Source organism: Pelophylax lessonae (genome assembly GCF_965119305.1).
Source record: "Pelophylax lessonae genome assembly, chromosome: 4".
Classification (NCBI taxonomy): Eukaryota; Metazoa; Chordata; class Amphibia; order Anura; family Ranidae; genus Pelophylax; species Pelophylax lessonae.
In genome coordinates, this window is record NC_138771.1 from 615,381,406 (window position 1) to 615,400,746 (window position 19,341).

Below are 19,341 nucleotides of genomic sequence, written 5' to 3' on the forward strand. Positions count from 1 at the left end.
TGGACACAGCCGTCATGTGATCAGGAGGGCCAATCACAGGGCCCTCCTGCCGAGTCTTGTTGCTCTGTTTCCTAGGGACACAGGCACATCGAGATTGCACCGCTGCGCGTTCCGGAACGTCCGATCAGAAGGAGGAGACTCCCACCCGGCCGTATATTTACAATGGCCCGGGTGGGAGGTGGTTAATTAAAATCACTGCTCCTGAAAAAACAATTGTTTTGTACATTTTTTTTTTATTGATACATGTCCCTTGGGGCAGTACCCGGGCCCCCTTACCCCTTTTATGGCTAATTACTTGCATATAAGCCTTCAAAATGGGGTTCACCGTTTGGGAGTTCTGCTGCAAACCAAAAAGGGGGATGTTCAGCCAGTCCCTCCCTACTAGTGACTATCATAGTAAATAAATATGCTCCTCAGTGCCATCTAGTGACTATCATAGGAAATATGTATGCTCCTCAGTGCCATCTAGTGACTATCATAGGAAATATGTATGCTCCTCAGTGCCATTGAGTGACTACCATAGGACATATCCTATTCAATTGGTGAGGTTTACTAGGTACAACTGCTCTACCAAAAGGATTACCAACAAGGTCTAGGCTACAATCTGTAATAGAAGACATGAAGGGGGAAAAAAAAACAAAGAAAAACAAGAGAAGCGCTCCCCTAGTGTAAAACCTCCTTTTATTTTGACACAATAAAAAAGATTGTTTAGAATACACTCAAAAGCAGACCCTGACTCAAAGTCACAGGAGGAGACATTAACCCATTGTAATCAACCATTATTCTAAGGGGCACAGACTGTGACAGACACAGGCCCATCAGCAGTAATACAATGCCTTGAAAAGGTATTCACACCCCTTGAAATTTTACACATTTTGTCATGTTACAACCAAAAACGTAAATGTATTTTATTAGGATTTTATGTAATAGACCAACACAAAGTGGCACATAATTTTGAAGTGGAAGGAAAATGATGAACGGTTTTCAAATGTGTTTACAAATAAATATCTGAAAAGTGTGGCGTGCATTTGTATTCATCCCCCTTTCATCTGGTACCCCTAACTAGGATCTACTGAAACCAGTTGCCTTCAGAAGTCACCTAATTAATAAATGGAGTCCACCTGGGTGCAATTTAATCTCAGTATAAATACGGCTGTTCTGTGAAGTCCTGAGGGGTTTGTTAGAGAACCTTAGTGAACAAAAAGTATCATGAAGGCCAAGGAACACACCAGACAGGTCAGGGATAAAGTTGTGGAGAAGTTTAAAGCTGGTTTAGGTTATAAACAAATATCCCAAGCTTTGAACATCCCAGAGCACTGTTCAATCCATCATCCAAAAATGAAAAGAGTATGGCACAACTGCAATCTTACCAAGACATGGCTGTCCACCTAAACTGACAGGCCGGGCAAGGAGAGCATTATTTAGAGAAGCAGGCAAGAGGCCCATGGTAACTCTGGAGGAGCTGCAGAGATCCACAGCTTAGGTGGGAGAATCTGTCCACAGGAGTCCATTAGTCGTGCACTCCACAAATCTGACCTTTATGGAAGAGTGGCAAGAAGAAAGCCATTGTTGAAAAAAAGCCATAAGAAGTCCTGTTTGCAGTTTGCAAGAAGCCATATGGGGAACACAGCAAACATGTGGAAGACGGCGCTCTGGTCAAATGAGACCACAATTGAAGTTTTTGGGCTAAAAGCAAAATGCTATGTGTGACAGAAAACTAACGCTGCACATCACCCTGAACACATCATCCCCACCGTAAAAAATGGTGGGGGCAGCATCATGTCGTGGGGATGCATTTCTTCAGCAGGGACAGGGAAGCTGGTCAGAGATGATGGGAAGATGGATGGAGCCAAATACAGGGCAATCTTAGAAGAAAGAAAGTTAGAGCCTGCAAAAGACTTGAGACTGGGGTGGAGGTTCACCTTCCAGCAGGACAACGACCCTAAACATACAGCCAGAGCTACAACGGTATGGTTTACTTCAAAGCATATTCATGTGTTAGAATGACCCAGTCAAAGTCCAGACCTAAATCCAATTGAGAATCTGTGGCAAGACTTGAAAATTGGTGTTCACAGACGCTCTCCATCCAATCTGACAGAGCTTGAGCTATTTTGCAAAGAGGAATGGGCAGAAATGTCACTCTCTAGATGTGCAAGGGTGGTAGAGACATCCCCAAAAAGACTTGCAGTTGTACTTGCAGGGAAAGGTGGTTCTACAAAGTATTGACTCGGGGGGCTGAAAACAAATGCATGCAACACTTTTCAGATATTTATTTGTCATTTTCCGTCCACTTTGCAATTATCTGCTACTTTGTGTCGGTCTATCACATAAAATCCCAATAAAATACATTTACCGTTTTGGTTGTAACATGACAAAATGTGCAGCGTTTCAAGGGGTATGAATGCTTTTTCAAGGCACTGTATACAACTACAAATAAGTTAAAAGCATTCAGGCAAACTTGCCAGTGAAAGTACGTGCTGTTAAAAAATATGTCGCTATTAGGCTGAGAAAATTCCAACAACATAAATAACTTAAAGAAAAGGAAATTATTATAGAAAATATATATTTAAAAAAAATAGTCTATAAAATTATACAAAAACTAGAAAATTGGTTATCCCATGTTATTACGGGGAAAAAAAAATCAAGTTATCTGCAATTACCCAATTATTTTAACTCCTCACTTTTGTGTGTATATAGGATTATTATTGGAAACATTTTTCATAGTATATCTATAAAATATATCTATAAACTATTTTGATCAGGTTGGCCACTATCAAACGATGTAATAGATTATATAAGGAAAACTCTTCTGCCCTAATCACCTATGGGCTATGATACTGGGGGAAAAAAAAAAAAAACAGAAGAAAAAACAAGGCTATTTTTTTGTACATATTTTAGTTTTGAAGGGTATTTTGGGGGTTGCTTGTATATCCCTCTGTTGTAATATTAGGGTTCTGACATCACTATTTATCTTCTATTGCTACATATTGTTACTGTGTAGGACAACAGTGAAGAGAAAAAGCAGGATTATTAGGAAATTATTACAATACAGTGTTAATGTCAATGTCCTCATTCAACCCTTCAGGTGTCATACTGTTCAGTGTAAAAATTCAGAAAGTTTCCCTACCACACAGTTTGTCATATTTTTATTTTCCTGACAGTTGAATTGTTTTGTTTTTTAAGTCTTTCCATAATTTCCAATAAAGGTTTTTTTGGCCTCTAGTGATAAACGGGCATGCTTTACAATTTCTCTTTCTGCAGGTATAGGTACCTTTTGAATCCTACTGGGTGCTATTCGATATTTGATATTTTTTGCTTTTCTAAAAATTACTTGGGGTCTGTCAAGAACAGTGGTTTTCAACTCCTGTCCTCAGGACCCACTAATAGGCCAGGTTTGGAAGATAACTGAAATACATCACAGGTGATATCATTTGCTGCTTAGTGATTGCAGTATTCTAGTCTGCATCTCCCCAAGGTAAAACGTAAAATTTGGCCTGTTAGTGGGTCCCGAGGACAGGAGTTGAGAACCCCTACACTAGAAGAACTTTTTGTAATTTAGGATCTCTGAGCAGTATTGGCCAGTGCTTCCTGACGATCCTACATATGGATTGAAATTGACTATTGAAATTGGTAATGAAAGTGATTCTATTGGAACCTTCCTCCTGTGTTTGTCTTTTTGATGTTGTGGTGTCCCATTTTTTATAACTCTCAAAGGCCATGTCTATTAGTTGTTGGTCATACCCCTTTTTTACAAATTTGGTCAAGAGTACAACACTTTGATCTTCATAATCTTCATCTGTAGTACAATTTTGTCTGAGTCTTTGGAACGGACTAGATGGTATGTTCTTTTTCCAAATGGATGATGACAACTCCTCCAATGTAGGTAGGAGTTGCTCGCTACTTGTTTGAAGTGAGTTTTGGACCTAATGTTCCCTGCATTGTCTGCTGATAGATGGAGGTCCAAGAAAACGAAAGATTCCGGGTCTGCTACATGTGTAAAACAAATGTCATAAGGTTTCTGGTTACAATATTGGGTAAAGGCAAAAGCTGTCTCTAGAGGTCCATCCCAAATGACAATTATGTCATCTACTGTATCTAGTGGCCAAAAAACTAGATGATTATTGAATGAATCACTGGACCAGATGTAACAGGCTTCCCAAAACCCCATAATGAGTTAGCGTAACTTGGCGCAAAATTTGCACCCATAGCTATACCCATTTTTTGTAGATAAAATCTGTCCATGAACTGAAAATAGTTCTGTGCTAAGAAATAAATTGGCTTTGGTATGGGTTGATGAACAAATTTTAACAAAAAAATAAATTAGTGCTTCCATCCCAAATTTGTGCTTAATGGACGTGTATAGGAAGCAGACATCCAGTGATAGCCACAGGTATCCTTCTTTCCACCTGTCGTTTTTCAAAATATCCAACAGGTAAGCGGAATCTCTTTTGTATGATAGCAAATCCATTACCATCAGCTGTAGGAAAAAAATATTACGCAACTGCATTGGTGAATCCCCCATGTTGGCTATGATTGGACCACCTGGGGGCATTCTGCATTCTTGTGTAATTTGGGGATGTCGTAAAAATATGGGGCGTAGAAGTGATACTAAATGAGGAAAGATTGTTCAGTTTTATCTACTACCCCTATAGGCTTCTTCAATCATTTGATGCAATATGGGTTGTAGACACCCAGTGGATCACCTTTGAGTTCTTCATATGTTTTCCCATCAGATAATAAATTATGGGCTTCAACCAGATAGTCTTTGCAGTTCTGTACAACTATTCTTCTCCCTTGTCTGCCATATGACCACATCAGTGTTGTTTTTGAGCATTTATAAAGCTTCTTTCTCCTGTGGGGTTAAATTACTCTGTGTTCTGTATTTAAATTTATTTGGTTGCATAAACCATGGCATAAAAGGCTTTGATATATTAAGTTTTCACATGAGTCAGATAAAAGATAGACTTGGGTCAAAAAGGGTGTGTATAAAGGCACACTCTTCATTAGAGGGATCAACATAACCCTACTCTGCCAGTTTTTGTAAAATTTAAAACATAAATCTGTCACTCTCTGTATTAAGAGTTAGTTCCTCTGTTGCAATCTGTGTAGTAGAAGCAGATAGACCTGGATGTAATCCGGATTTTTCTTCTTGTATACTGTAAACCTTTTCGCAGTGAGATTCCTAGTAAATCTTTGAAGATCTTTACAAAATTGGAATAAATTGTACCAACTGTGGGAGCAAAATTTATGCCTTCATGAAGTAGTGAAATGGTGGGTTTGTCTTGGGCAAGGGAGGACAAATTGAAGATTTTAACTGTGGAAGACTTGGCAGATGCTACTTCCTTGGCTTTTTGTTGTCCCCTTCCTCCTCTATATCCTCTAGTTCTGAATTGTTTCTTTTTTCTCTTGAGTGGAGGGAGATCTCTAAAAAAAACCTCCTGTGTTTCACCAGTGTGTGCAATAGAGTAGGCCTCACTGAGATTACCAACTGTCCCGTTGGAAGTCCCAGGGTTCCCTATATCAGTAATGTTATCAGAGGTGGACCTGGTCATCCTCCTCTGAAGGGGCAGAGTATCAGCATCTGTTACCAAAGGAAAGATGGAAGATTCCTCAAGTTCCACAAGTGAAGGCGTTTCAGGGTTAACAGGGGTAGGGTTTGGGCATATTTGGAATTGTATTTGTTGGCAATTGTGGGATATTGACACTGATACTATAATTCCGGTCCGGCAAGGGACCTGGTGTAGATTTGTAGTATCAGTATTGTTCCCAACGGGATGTGTGTTTGATGTATTCACCTTTGGGTTGTCTGAGACAGACTCTGACACTGAACATATAAGGCTGGAATTAGAGGTATGTGCTTAAAAATCTGAAGGAATAGGACCCTGTGCCTCCTTGCCGTATTTTGGTTGGTTTTATCTTCGTCTCTTACTCTTGTTTTGGTTAGATAGCTTACAATATGTATTCCTGTTCATGTGACAATGTCTATGGTGATTTTTAGTGTCTCCTTTGTGATGATTGGACCCACTATTAGTATTTGGTGTCCTGTTTTTAGCATCGGAGGACCTGGGTGTCATACTATTGGAGGGGTGAAGCTGATTCTGTGTATTAATCTGATTGTTATAGGGAATATAACCCAGGGCCCCTCCCCTTTTATCCTTTTTCCACTGAAATATCCTCCCTTCTTTATAATCTAGTGCATCTCATTCAAATTTGAGGTGTTTCTTTTTAATGTTTTTTTTTTTTCTTCCATGATCTTAACCTGCTTGTTGCTGGATTCCATTTTGTCAGGAAAACCTGGTAGGTGCTCAAAGACTGTGAGAGTCTTAGTGAGCTGCTGTATGGTAATTCTGCTCCTTCTTGTAAAGCTTGCCCATATATCACTAGAGGCCAAAAAACCTTTATTGGCAATGATGGAAAGACATACAAAACAATTCATCACGTGTTCCACACAATATGTGATTTATGGTTTAAAGTGTCCTTGTGGACAAATTTATGTTGGTGGAACCATCCGGGTGATAAGAACCAGGTTTGGGGAACATCACCATCTGATAGAAGATGACCCAGAACACAATGTTTCCCTGACACTTTTCCCGCTTTCACAGTGGGAGCCCACAGGGTCTAAAACTATTTGGGAATTGAAGCCATTTCATCTCAACTGTCAGGAAAATAAAATTATGACAAACTCTGTGGTAGGGAAACTTACTGGATATTTACACTGAACAGTATGACACCTAAAGGTTTGAATGAGGACATTAAAATTAGCACTGTATTGTAATCATTTCATGATACTCCTGCTTTTTCTCTTCACTGTTGTCTTACAAAGTAACACAATGAAGATAAATAGTCATGAATGCCAGAATGTCAGAACACTAATATTGTAACATAGGGATATGCAACCAACCCCCAAAATACCGTTCAAAACCAAAATATGTACAAGCAATAACCCTGTTTTTCTTTTTTTTTCTCGGTATCATAAACCATAGGTGATTAGGGCAGAAGAGTTTTCCTTATATAATCTTTTACATCAATTGTGTGATAGTGGCTAACCTGGTCACAATAGTTTATAGATATACTTCTTTTTGAACGTTTCCAATAATTTTCCTATATGGACACAAAATATGTGGAATTAAAATAATTGGGTAATTGCACATAACTAGAAATTGTTTTTTGGGTGAATCAAGATACAAGTTTCTCCTTTTTTTTTGTCCTTTTGAACGCCGGAGTCTTCTCCCCCCCCTCTTCTTTTTTTTTTCTTAAGGAGGGGGGGGGGGGTAATATAGCGTCTTTTTTTGACACTTACCCCCTAGGGTGGACTATGAGGTCCGCGGTGGGTGGGATACAAACCCTCTCGAATTTTGGGGAGATGGGTGGGGTGGGGGGGATGGGGATGTTTGAATCATTACTCTGTTATTGTATTTACTGTATTTTTCAGTTTTTTTTTTTTTTTTTTTTTTATTTATTTTTATATACTGTTATTATGTTGTATACATTGTTTTTTGAGTGGATATGGAATCTTTAAGGGTGATTTCTTGGAACACTAGAGGTTTGAATTCCCCGCAGAAACGCTCTTTAGTGTTTCAATATTTAAAAGCGTTTAAGCCCCACATATGTGTCCTGCAGGAGACTCACTTGTTGGGTACTCGAACGCTGGCTCTTAAGAAACCGTGGGTTGGGCATCATTACCACTCTACGTTTTCTACGTATTCTCGTGGAGTCAGCGTTCTTATCCACAAGTCTCTCCCGTTCAGACTAATGGGTCTCTCCCTGGACCCGGATGGACGATTTGTTTTGCTCAATCTGCAGATATCATCTTTTACTTTATTGCTGGTAGGGTTATATATACCTCCGCCGGCCTCAATTAGGCTGTTATATAAAATTTTTAAAGAAATTGCAAAATTTGAGAATGATAATATACTCATTGTGGGTGATTTTAATATGGTTCCAGATCCGAACATGGATAGAATGACTGGAGATTCTTCCTCTAGATCGGATCTTCCTGAATGGGCTGAGATCTATGGGTTGACAGACCTATGGCGTTGGTACCATCCCCATGCTAGGGAATATACCTGCCATTCCGCCACTTATAAAACCTTTTCTCGAATTGACTTAATGTTTGCAAGTGGGTCATTACTATCTCGGGTGCGGGAGATTCGGGTTCTTCCTCGTGGGATCTCCGACCACGCCCCACTTCTCTTAAAAATGGAATTATCTGGTAACCCCTCTCATAGATTATGGCGCTTATCCAGATATTGGATCGCTGATTCTGATATAAACCCTTTAGTCGAACCCCAGATAGCGGCCTTTTGGGAGATAAATCCGGGCACGTCATCAGTGGCTATGGTCTGGGACGCTTTTAAGGTTTGCACCCGGGGGTATTATCAGACAGCTATTGGGAAGATCCAACGATATAGGCGAACAAATCTATTGCAAAAAGAAAAGGAAGCTAGAGATATGGAAAATCTATATGTCCAAACTAGAGACCCCACTCATTATACACGATTTCAATCCTTGACTAGGGAGGCAATGGGAATACGAACAGCCCTTACACAGAAAAAACTGCTTTCTCAAGCCCAACATATTTTCGTACATGGCGAGTATAACGGTAAAATGCTGGCGCAAATTTCTAGGGAACAGACAAGTGGGTATAGTATAGTACATATTCAGGATCAATCAGGTACTCTTCACTCTAATCCAGAAACTATTAATCACAACTTCACTGATTATTACCGGGCCCTATATAATACTAAGGTTAATTATTCAGGAGATGAACTCGATCATTATCTACAGGCAGTGGATTTTACAGTCTTAACTGATAGAGATAGGGCCAAATTAGACGCCCCTATTACTCTTTTGGAGATCCAGGAAGTGGTGGCCTCCCTAAAACCTGATAAGACACCAGGACCGGATGGAATTCCTGTTGAATTCTATAAGGCCCATATGGACCTTTTGGGCCCGTATTTATTAGCCACTCTTCTAGGATCTCTAAAGGATGGGAAACTCCCTAAAACAATGAGCGAATCGGTTATTGTTGTGATCCCTAAACCAGGGAAGGACCCATCACTATGTTCATCATACAGACCTATCTCTTTATTAAATGTTGATGGGAAGATCCTTTCAAAAGTCTTGGCCAATCGACTTAATAGTGTTATTACATGATTGATCCATCCGGACCAAACTGGATTCATACCTGAGCGGGGTACTGATATCAATATCCGGAGATTGTTCACACATATGGCCTTGGCGTCGGGGGGGGGGAACAGGTGTGGTCGCCTCCCTCGACGCCGAGAAAGCATTCGATTCTGTTGAGTGGCCATTTCTCTGGAGGATCCTATCTAGCTTCGGGTTCGGCCCTAATTTCGTCTCATGGATTAAGCTTCTCTATGAGAACCCTACGGCTAGAGTCCGTACTAATACATCTCTATCGGATAAATTCCCTCTACTGAGGGGTACCCGACAGGGATGTCCGTTATCCCCAGCCTTGTTTGCCTTGGCTTTGGAGCCGCTAGCGATTATGTTGCGAGCGGACCCACAAATCCGAGGCATTAAGGTGGGGGTCATTGAAGAGAAGTTGTCTTTGTATGCAGACGACACCTTGATTTATTTGGCGGATGCTTCCACATCATTACATAGGGCCCTACAATTATTTGACATCTTTGGCCGTTTTTCAGGTATAAATATTAATTGGTCTAAGTCCGTCCTCTTTCCACTACACCCATCGATATCTTTAATTGATACTCATACACCGTTGAAATGGGTACAGGATATGGTGTACTTAGGCATCAAAGTGGGTCCAACATTGGAGGTATATCAGCAAAATAACATTGACCCTTTAGTTTTACAATTAAATAAAAAGTGTGCGTCTTGGTGCATGCTTCCCTTGTCCCCCGTTGGCAGAATTAACTTAATAAAAATGAACTATCTTCCGAAATTTCTGTATTTTTTTCGTAACTCCCCTATTGATATGACTAGAACCTTTTTTTCGAGATTAGAAAGTATTGTAACAACTTTTGTATGGGCCGGGCGTACTCCACGAGTCGCAAGACGCACGCTATATCTTCCTCTTGCAAGAGGAGGCTTAGCGCTTCCTAACTTTAAATTGTATTTTTGGGCGGCTGTCCTGGTGACGGTCCGGTGGTGGTTCTCCCAGCCCAAAACTAACTCTGCAGTTACACTAGAAGCAGCACTACTGGGTTCATATGCGGCCCTTAGTAATCTTGTTTTTCGGGGGGAACAGGCACATCCTCAAATAACCAGTCTGATGAAGACTGTCCTGCGGATATGGACTCGGGCGCGGGTGATATATAACACACCATTGCATATATCCCCCCACACTCCGTTGTGGGGTAATCCTAATTTAAAACATTTATATCATCTCCCTGATCCACAGTTATGGGCTGCTAGAGGGATTGTGACTATGAAACATGTTATTAAAGATGGAAGACTTCAAGGCTTTAATGCTCTTCAGTCCACCCATTTATTACCTCCCACCATGGGGTTTCGTTACCGCCAGCTTAGTCATGCTATGCGGGCTCAGTTCCAAGGCCCTGTTGTCCTGGAATCAGACCCCTTGGAGAAAATGTTAACTTTTAAGGTAATAGGGAAATCTCTCTCTGCTATATACTCCATACTCTCAACAGATCATAGTCACTCCCCTGAGAAAACCTATAATAAATGGAAGGAGGACATTCCAGATCTGACTATTGAAGAGTGGGAGGACTCGGTTAATAATTATATCCCCTCAATGATAGCGGCTAGGGACAGATTTATACAACTCAAATTCTTACATAGAGCATATTATACGCCGCAACGTCTTGCCAGGATATTCCCCACGAAAGATCCTTTGTGCATTAGATGTGGGCATGAAATAGGTACATTCTTACATGTTGTTTGGTCGTGCCCTGACCTGGCAACCTTTTGGAAAGAAGTGACGGACACTATTGGCGAAATCTTTGACATCATGATTCCTTCGGACCCAAAGGTAACTTTATTGAGTAACCTTACAGAACTGGTTGGGGACAAATATGCTAAAATGTGCATTACATATACCCTGTTTTATGCCAGGAGAGAAATCCTTTTGCGATGGAAGTTACCCGAACCTCCCACCCGATTATCCTGGATAGCTGCCGTTACTAAGACACTCCCATTCTACCGTTTTACATACGGTAGTAGGAATTGTCCAAAAAAATTTGATAAAGTCTGGTCAGCCTGGATCGACGCTGTAGGTGAGCCAAAGTCACCTGTTCCATAATGATATAAGTAGGCTCTTATTATTATAATTAATATTTTTTTTTTTTTTTTCTTCTTCTCTCCTTGTTTCTAAACTGGTTTATTGACATTCCCCTTCCCTCCCTCTCCCTAAGAATTTTTTTTTTTTTTTTTTTTTTTTTTGTGTGTTAGTAGGTATGGATAAAACTATTCCTTGTGCAGAGTAATGTATTGTATTGGAATATTTGTGATGTTTATATGTGTAACAATAAAATAAAAATTTAACTGTTAAAAAAATAAAAAAAGAAATTGTTTTTTGTAATAACATGGGACAACCAAAGTTTTATATTTGTATAATTGTATAAACGAATTAAAAAATGATTATATATATATATATATATATATATATATATTTTTTTTTTTGTATTACATATTATGTATATTAATTTCCTGTTCTTTATGTTGTTGGAATAGGATGTTTTTTTATGGCACATACTGCATGTGTTAATTTTCTCAGCCTGGTAGTGCCATGATTTTTTAGCAGCATGTACTTTCACTGGCAATTTGGCCTGAATGCTTTAATTTATTTGTAGTTGTATATTACTGCTGATGGACAGCTCAGTCTGTGCCCCTTAGAATAATGGTTAATTACAAAGGCTTAATGTCTCCTTCTGTGACTCTGATTTGAGGTCTGCTTCTGAGGAGATGGAGGAGCGCTACAGACCATGTCTGAAGAAGGAGGCTACGCTCTTGGAAACTAGTTGCAGTATCCACAGCATTTGGAGTACATGGACTTGTGTTCTGTGACCCCCCTCGCCACATTGGTTCACAGCCGCCCCAGGTTTCTCATCGCACCACCATAGACTTCAGTGACTGAATGTCTCTGTCCCGACTCCTGCAGCAGCCCTTGGCTGCAGGCAGAAGTACATCATGGAGCAGCCATTGACCCTGATGGATGTATGGGATCACTCTGGCTTCTTTTAAACTGTGACAGACGTGTTGTTTCACTGGAACCATGTGAGTGTATCTTAAACAATCTTTTTATTGTGTCAAAATAAAAGGAGGTTTTACATTAGGGGAGTGCTAATCTTCATATCTTACATAAATCACATGTACACTATATTGTATGTAAAGTATTGGGATGCCTGCCTCAACATGCACATGAGCTTTAATGGCATCCCAGTCTTAGTCCATAGGATTCAATAGTGAGTTGGCCCACCCTTTGCAGTTAATACAGCTTCAACTCTTCTGGGAAGGCTGTTCACAAGGTTTAGGAGTGTGTCTATGGGAATGTTTGACCATTCTTCCAGAAGCGCATTTGTGAGATCAGGCACTGATTTTGGATGAGAAGGCCTGGCTCACAGTTTCTACTCCCAAAGATGTTCTATCAGGTTGAAATCAGGACTCTGTGCAGGCCAGTCAAGTTCCTCCACCCCAAACTCGCTCATTCGTAACTTTATGAACCTTACTTTGTACACTGGTGCGCAGTCATGTTGGAACAGGAAGGGGCAATCTCCAAACTGTTCCCACACAGTTAGAAGCATGAAATTGTCCAAAATGTCTTGGTTTGCTGATGCCTTAAGAGTTCCCTTTACTGGAACTAAGGGGCCAAGTCCAACCTCTGAAAAACAACCCCAAACCATAATCCCCTCTCCACCAAATGATTTGGACCAGTGCACAAAGCAAGGTCCATAAAGACAAGGGTGAGCAAGTTTGGGGTGGAGGGACTTGACTGGCCTTTGGGATGAATTAGGGCGGAGATTGCAATCCAGTCCTTCTCAGTGCCTGACCTCACAAATGCACTTCTAGAAGAATGGTCAAGCATTCCCATAGACACACTCCTAATCCTTGTGGACAGTCTTCCCAGAAGAATTAAAGCAGTTATAGCAGCAATGGGTCAACTCAATATTGAACCCAACGGACTAAGACTGGGATGCCATTAAAGTTCATGTGCGTGTAAAGGCAGGCATCCCAATACTTTTGGTAATATAGTGTACATAAGATTTTGCTGCAAATTGGAAAGCAATATAATGGGGGGGGGGGGGTTAACAGTAAGCTCTCCTCCCACGGAAATCCTTTGTCTTTCAAAACTAGTAGTAGTAGTAGAAGTAGTTGTAGTAGTAGTACTATTAGTAGTCATAGTAGTATATGTAATAGCATTAGAAGTAGTAATCGTAGTAGTAGCAGGTGTAGTAGTAGTAGTAGTAGTAGTAGTCGTAGTACGCACAGAAGTAATAGTCATGGTAGTAGCAGTAGAAGAAATATTAGTAGCAGCAGTAGAAGTATTAATAGTAGTCATAGTAGTAGTAGTAGAAGAAATAGAAGTAGTAGTAGTCATTGTAGTAGTAGAAGTAGAAGTAGAGGCCATAACATTACTTTAGACTTCGCACTACATAACTAGTCGTAGTAGTCATAATAATAGTAGAAGAAGTAGTAAAAGCAGTAGAAGTAGTAATAGTAGTCATAGAAGTAGTAGTAGTAGTAATACTAGTAGTAGTCATAGTATTAGTAATAGCAGTAGTAGTAGAAGTAGTAGTAGAAATAGCAGTAGTAGAAGTAGAAGTAGTAGTAGAAATAGCAGTAGTAGAAGTAGTAGCAGTAGTAGTAGTACAAGTAGTAGTAGTCATGGCAGTGGTAGCTGTAATAGAATAAGTAGTAGTCGTAGTAGTAGTCGTACTAGTAGTAGTAGTAGTAATAATAGTAGTAGAAGAAGTCGTAAAAGTTGTAGTAGAAGTAGTAGTCATAAAATCACCTCAAAAATGCTAAGAAGTCGTACTACATGATTGCACCTAAAATCGTATCAAAACCGTATCACACTGGTGTGAACCAGGCCTAAATGAGCCTTTTAAAAATAAAAGTAAAGTCCTGTTTAAAGCAGACAACACAAAATACAACAGATATATTGTACTTACCAGAAAGTCTACTTGCACCGCCCTGTTTGTTGGCTGCATGTTGAAATTTACGGGATACAGTCTATATTGAACTAGAGGAACAGAAGAGAGATCACAATGCAATCAGATGTCTGGAATGGGACAGATTTGATCTTCTGTATTTCAATCATTTCTACTGAGATTTTTTAATAAAAAGTACTTACAGTAACATAATAGGCCCATTACACAAAGCCTATTCCCTAGATATTTTTTTTTTTTTTTAAAGTGAGTTATTTAGAACCACATTGAATCCTATTTGAAATGTACAAACACATAGCTAAGAACAGATCCTTTTTTTAAGAAAAAGTGACAGATATTTATAGCTGAGTTTAATCATATTTGAAAATTACAGTCACATAGCTAAAATAGAGATCTTTATTCTTGTATTACGATTAGAGTTGAGCGAACGCCTGGATTTCCGGATTCGGTGGGTCCGACCAAACTTGAAAAAAAAGTCCGGGTTCGTGACCCGGACTTAACCCGAACTGGACCCCGATCCCGAACCCCATTGAAATCAATGGTGTCCCGAACTTTTGAGCACTAAAATTGCTCTAAAAAAACATGGAAAGGGCTAGAGGGCTGCAAATGGCAGCAAAAGCTTGTTAAGTGCATGGCAAGTGCTCTGCAAACAAATGTGGATAGGGAAATAACTTAAAATAACATAAAAGACATAAAAATAAAAAAGAATCATCTTGATCTAGGAGGATGAGGCCCATATGGAGTAGGAGGTTGAGGTGGCGGTGGATGTGGCGGTGTAGGTGGAAGCAGCGGTGGAGGAGGACGAGGTAGCCAACACTGGTTTTTGTTTTTAATTGTATTTCTTTTTAAATTAGGGTACACCCCAAAAGAGTGAGAATGATCAAAAATACAACAATGGCTGGGTAAGGCTGGTATACATGTCTATTCTGCACAAGGTACAGACAAGTCCTGTGGGATCCATGCCTGGTTAATTTTAATGAACGTGAGCTTGTCCACATTGGCTCTGGACAGGCGGCTGCGCTTGTCTGTGATAACGCCCCCTGCCGTGCTAAATACACGTTCAGATAATACACTGGCTGCAGGGCAGGCCAGCACCTCCAAGGCGTAAAGGACAAGCTCAGGCCATGTGCCCAATTTGGAGACCCAGAAGTTGAAGGGGGCAGATCCGTCATTCAGTACGTGTATAGTACGTAAGGAACGGTAAGGAACTGTATATGGTATATGGTATATGGTAAGGAACGGTGATGGCGCTGGGGGGGGCTTTTTTCTCCCTTCTGGGTTGAGTCTGGCCTTGGAAAAGATATGTGTCCCTGCTTGTGGGCCAGGGTCTCCCAAAGCTGTCTAAGTTCTGAGGCCTTCTGGTAGGGACATGGCTGCACTGGTCTTGCCAGGGACCGGGATTCTGAAAAGCCTGTGGTGTATGTGCCCCTGGAGTGGCAGTCCAGGGGTGACATAATGCACGGTGGATGGCAACACTATGAGTATGGCACCAAGGACACTGCACTTCATACACACATTTTTCACACCTGCCTCTAGGGCTGGGCCTTTTGGTCAGGAGTGAGGACCAGAGGAATTTTTTATTCCTGGCCGAAGGGCCTGCTATAGTATTGCAATGTGGCACTAACCTTGCACTTTTCCACTATCCCTTTCCCCACCTTTATGTGTTGTGTGTCTCACGTTTTGTGTTTTTATTGTGGCGGTACACTTTATTTTGCACAGCGTGATTAGTAGGGTGTAGATCCTTGGGCCTGTCCCTGAAAGTCTTGGGAGGGGGTGGATATGGCCTTCTGGCTTGGTTCGCCCTCTCTCATGGGGTCTCTCTTTGGGAGAGCCCACCTAGTACTTGGGGTGGTCTGTTTCAGCAGACCTCCTAAAGAACGGCTGCCTGGTTTCGGCCAGGTTAGCCAGTGTAAGTACCCCAGTCCCTGTCAGGAGCCTTGCGCCCCGGGGGATCAGGGTCAGGGACCATGTGTACACCCTGTGCACTTTTTGTGTTTCACTTTTTTGGTGTGCACTTTTTTATGCACCCACTGGGTGATAGTCTGAGTGTGTTCACACACCACGGGCTTAAAAAAAAATAAAACAGCTGGTGGTCCTGGTTGTTGTGGAGTGCCGACAAAGCTTTTCCACATTTCATACATGCTAACCCTGCCTTCTGAGGTGCTGGCGGTGCTCTGGCTGCGTTGGCGACCTCCTCCTCCTCTGCCTTCGCCTTGTGCTTCCACTGTGCCCCCGCTGTCAGGTGGGAATACCACCAGCATCGCTTCTCGACCTTTTGGCTAAGATCAAGTGTAGTATCTGTTGTTATCAGTTATCCAGTGGGGGCGCTGTGCTGTCATCCGGCCTGACCAAGGTTGGGTGGCAGCTATGCAAACCTGCTGGAGTGATGTGGGCTTGGAAGGTTAGATGTGTGGCCCTCAGGTTCCTTCCTCCTCTGCCCGGGGGGTCTCTCTTCGGGAGAGCCCCCCTGACCTAGTATGCGAGGTGGCTTCAGCTACCATGAAGAACGGGGTCTGCCAGGCCTTCTGGCTAGGCAGACCATGGAAACCCTATGTCCCCGTCAGGAGTCTTGCCACCTAGAAATCAGCACAAGTTAGAATGTGGGCAACTCGGCGGTCGTTGCAGAGACACTGCAGCATGTAATCACTGCAGCATGTGTGCCAGGCTGCCCAGAGGCAATGAAAGGCTGTCCTCTGTGGGAGGTGTATCGTCTGTGTCCTCTGTATCACCCCAGCCAATCACCAGTGATGGCCACTAGCTGGCCTGGGTGCCACCCTGCTGTGAACATGGTTCCTCCTCATCCTCCACCTCGTCATCCTCCAGAACTGTGCCCTTGCTGGACAATTGTGTTCCTTGCGTTTTTGGGTGCAGGAACCCACCCTCGGAGCCACTTGTTAATGACTGCCCTGAAAGCCTTGGAAATCACTCTTCCTCCTCCTCCTCCTGTGCCACATCCTCTTCCATCATCGCCCGAAGCGATTTTCAAGGAGGCATAGAAGTGGGATAGTAACGATGAGAACGGCGTCATCGGCACTGTCCATGTTGGTGGAGTACTCTAAACAGCGCAAAAAGGCACAAAGGTCTCACATGGAGGCCCAGTTATTGGTGGGGAAGTGGTGCTGTTCCACAGAGCGACTCATGCGTGCGTGCTGCAGATGAAACTCCACTATCGCCTGCTGCTACAGTCTGGCCAGCATGTGCAAAGTGGAGTTCCACCTTGTGGGCACGTCACATATGAGGCGGCGAGCGGGAAGGCCGAAGTTATGCTGCAGCGCTGACAGGTGAGCAGCAGGGTGAGAACGCCGAAAGTGCGCACAGAGGGCCCGCACTTTCTGCTGCAGCTCTGACATATCGGGGTAATTTTTAAGGAACCTTTGCACCACCAAATTCAGCACATGCGCCATGCAAGGGATGTGCGTCAAACCGGCTAGGCCCAGAGCTGCTACGAGATTTCGCCCATTATCGCACACCACCAGGCTGGGCTTGAGGCTCACTGGCACCAACCACTCATCGGTCTGTTGTTCCATGCTCCTCCACAACTCCTGCGCGGTATGGGGTTTTTCCCCCAAACAGGCGAGTTTTAAAACTGCCTGCTGTCGTTTACCCCTGGCTGTGCTGAAGTTGGTGGTGAAGGTGTTACGCTGACCGGAGGTGGAGGCTGTAGAAGATGAGGATGAGGAAGCGGAGTAGGAGGAGTTAGCAACAGGAGGCAAACTGAAGCGCCCTGCAATCCTCGGTGGTGTAAGTAGATGCGCCAAACAAATTTAAAGGGTGTATCTCACAGTAACATAATCAGCAAAAGCTGCAGAATAGTTAATTTTCCCATAAATGGGTGTTTATTGAATAGTAGAATAGAACAACAGTATGTCAAGGGTGTATCTCACACGTACACATACAGACTAGGCCGCAATTTAATATTTTTCCCTAAATGGGTGTTTATTGAATAGCAGAATAGAACAACAGTATCCAAAGGGTGTATCTCACACGTACAGCTACAGACTAGGCCGCAATTTAATATTTTTTCCCTAAATGGGTGTTTATTGAATAGCGGCATAGAACAACAGTATACAAAGGGTGTATCTCTCAGTAACATATGCAGACTAGGCCGCAATTTAATTTTTTTCCCCCTAAATGGGTGTTTATTGAATAGCAGAATAGAACAACAGTATCCAAAGGGTGCATCTCACAGTAACGTATGAATGAAAAAAAATATTTTTCCCTTTAATTGGTGATTTTTGAAGAGCAGATTAGAATACAGCAGTGTCTAAAGGCTTTATCTCACAGTGACATATAAAGGAAAAAATGAAACAAAAAAATTTCCCTTAAAAATTGTGATTTTTGAATAGCAGATTAGAACAGTACTGTGTGTAAAGGCTGTATGTCACAGTAAAATAGTTACATATATAGTTACATAGTAGGTGAGGTTGAATAAAGACAATAGTCCATCCAGTTCAACCTGTGTAGGTGTGTGTGGCTGTAATCATCTAACATAGCCCTTAATGTCCTGATCCTTGAGATGTAAGTCTAAGAGTCTTTTGAAAGTCACCATACTACCCGCAAAAACCACCTCTTGTGGTAGACAATTCCACAATCTTGTAGCCCTAACAGTAAAGAACCCTCCTCATTGCCTGAGGTTAAAACGCTTCTCCTCTAATCGCATTGTATGTCCTCGAGTCCTCATGCAATTCCTTCGAATGAACAGCTTTTTTTCTAAGCTGAGATCTCCATTAAGATATTTATAAATTGCTATCATGTCCCCTCTCAGACGTCTCTTCTCCAGGGAAAATAAATCGAGCGATTGCAGCCGCTCTTCATAGTTAAGGTCCTCCAACCCCCTAATCAGTTTAGTTGCCCTTCTCTGGACTCTCTCCAGCTCCAACACATCCCTCCTGGGACTGGCGACCAGAACTGGACAGAATACTCCAGATGCGGTCGGACCAGAGTTTTATAAAGTGGAAGGATTATAGTCTTATCTCTGGAATACATCCCTTTCTTTATGCATGCTAATATTCTGTTGGCTTTGGAAGCTGCCGCTTGACATTGCATGCTGTTGCCTAATCTATCATCAACCAAGACTCCCAGATCTTTCTCCATTTTTGATTCCCCCAAGGGTTCCCCTCCTAACGTGTATTGTGTTTTTATGTTTTTAGTCCCCAAGTGCAAAACCTTACACTTCTCCACGTTAAACCTCATTTGCCATGTCGTTGCCCACTCTGTAATTTTGTCC

General features: G+C 41.9%; 1 protein-coding gene across 1 annotated transcript in view; it reads right to left on the bottom strand.

Moving 5' to 3' along the window:
- Nucleotides 1-19,341, bottom strand: part of LOC309553570 (venom factor-like) — a 424,228-nt gene that overhangs the window by 357,932 nt on the left and 46,955 nt on the right. Inside the window, exon 4 of the mRNA XM_082254842.1 lies at nt 14,118-14,188. Coding sequence (XP_082110968.1) covers nt 14,118-14,188 — 71 coding nt within the window. The remainder of the gene's footprint in view (nt 1-14,117; nt 14,189-19,341) is intronic.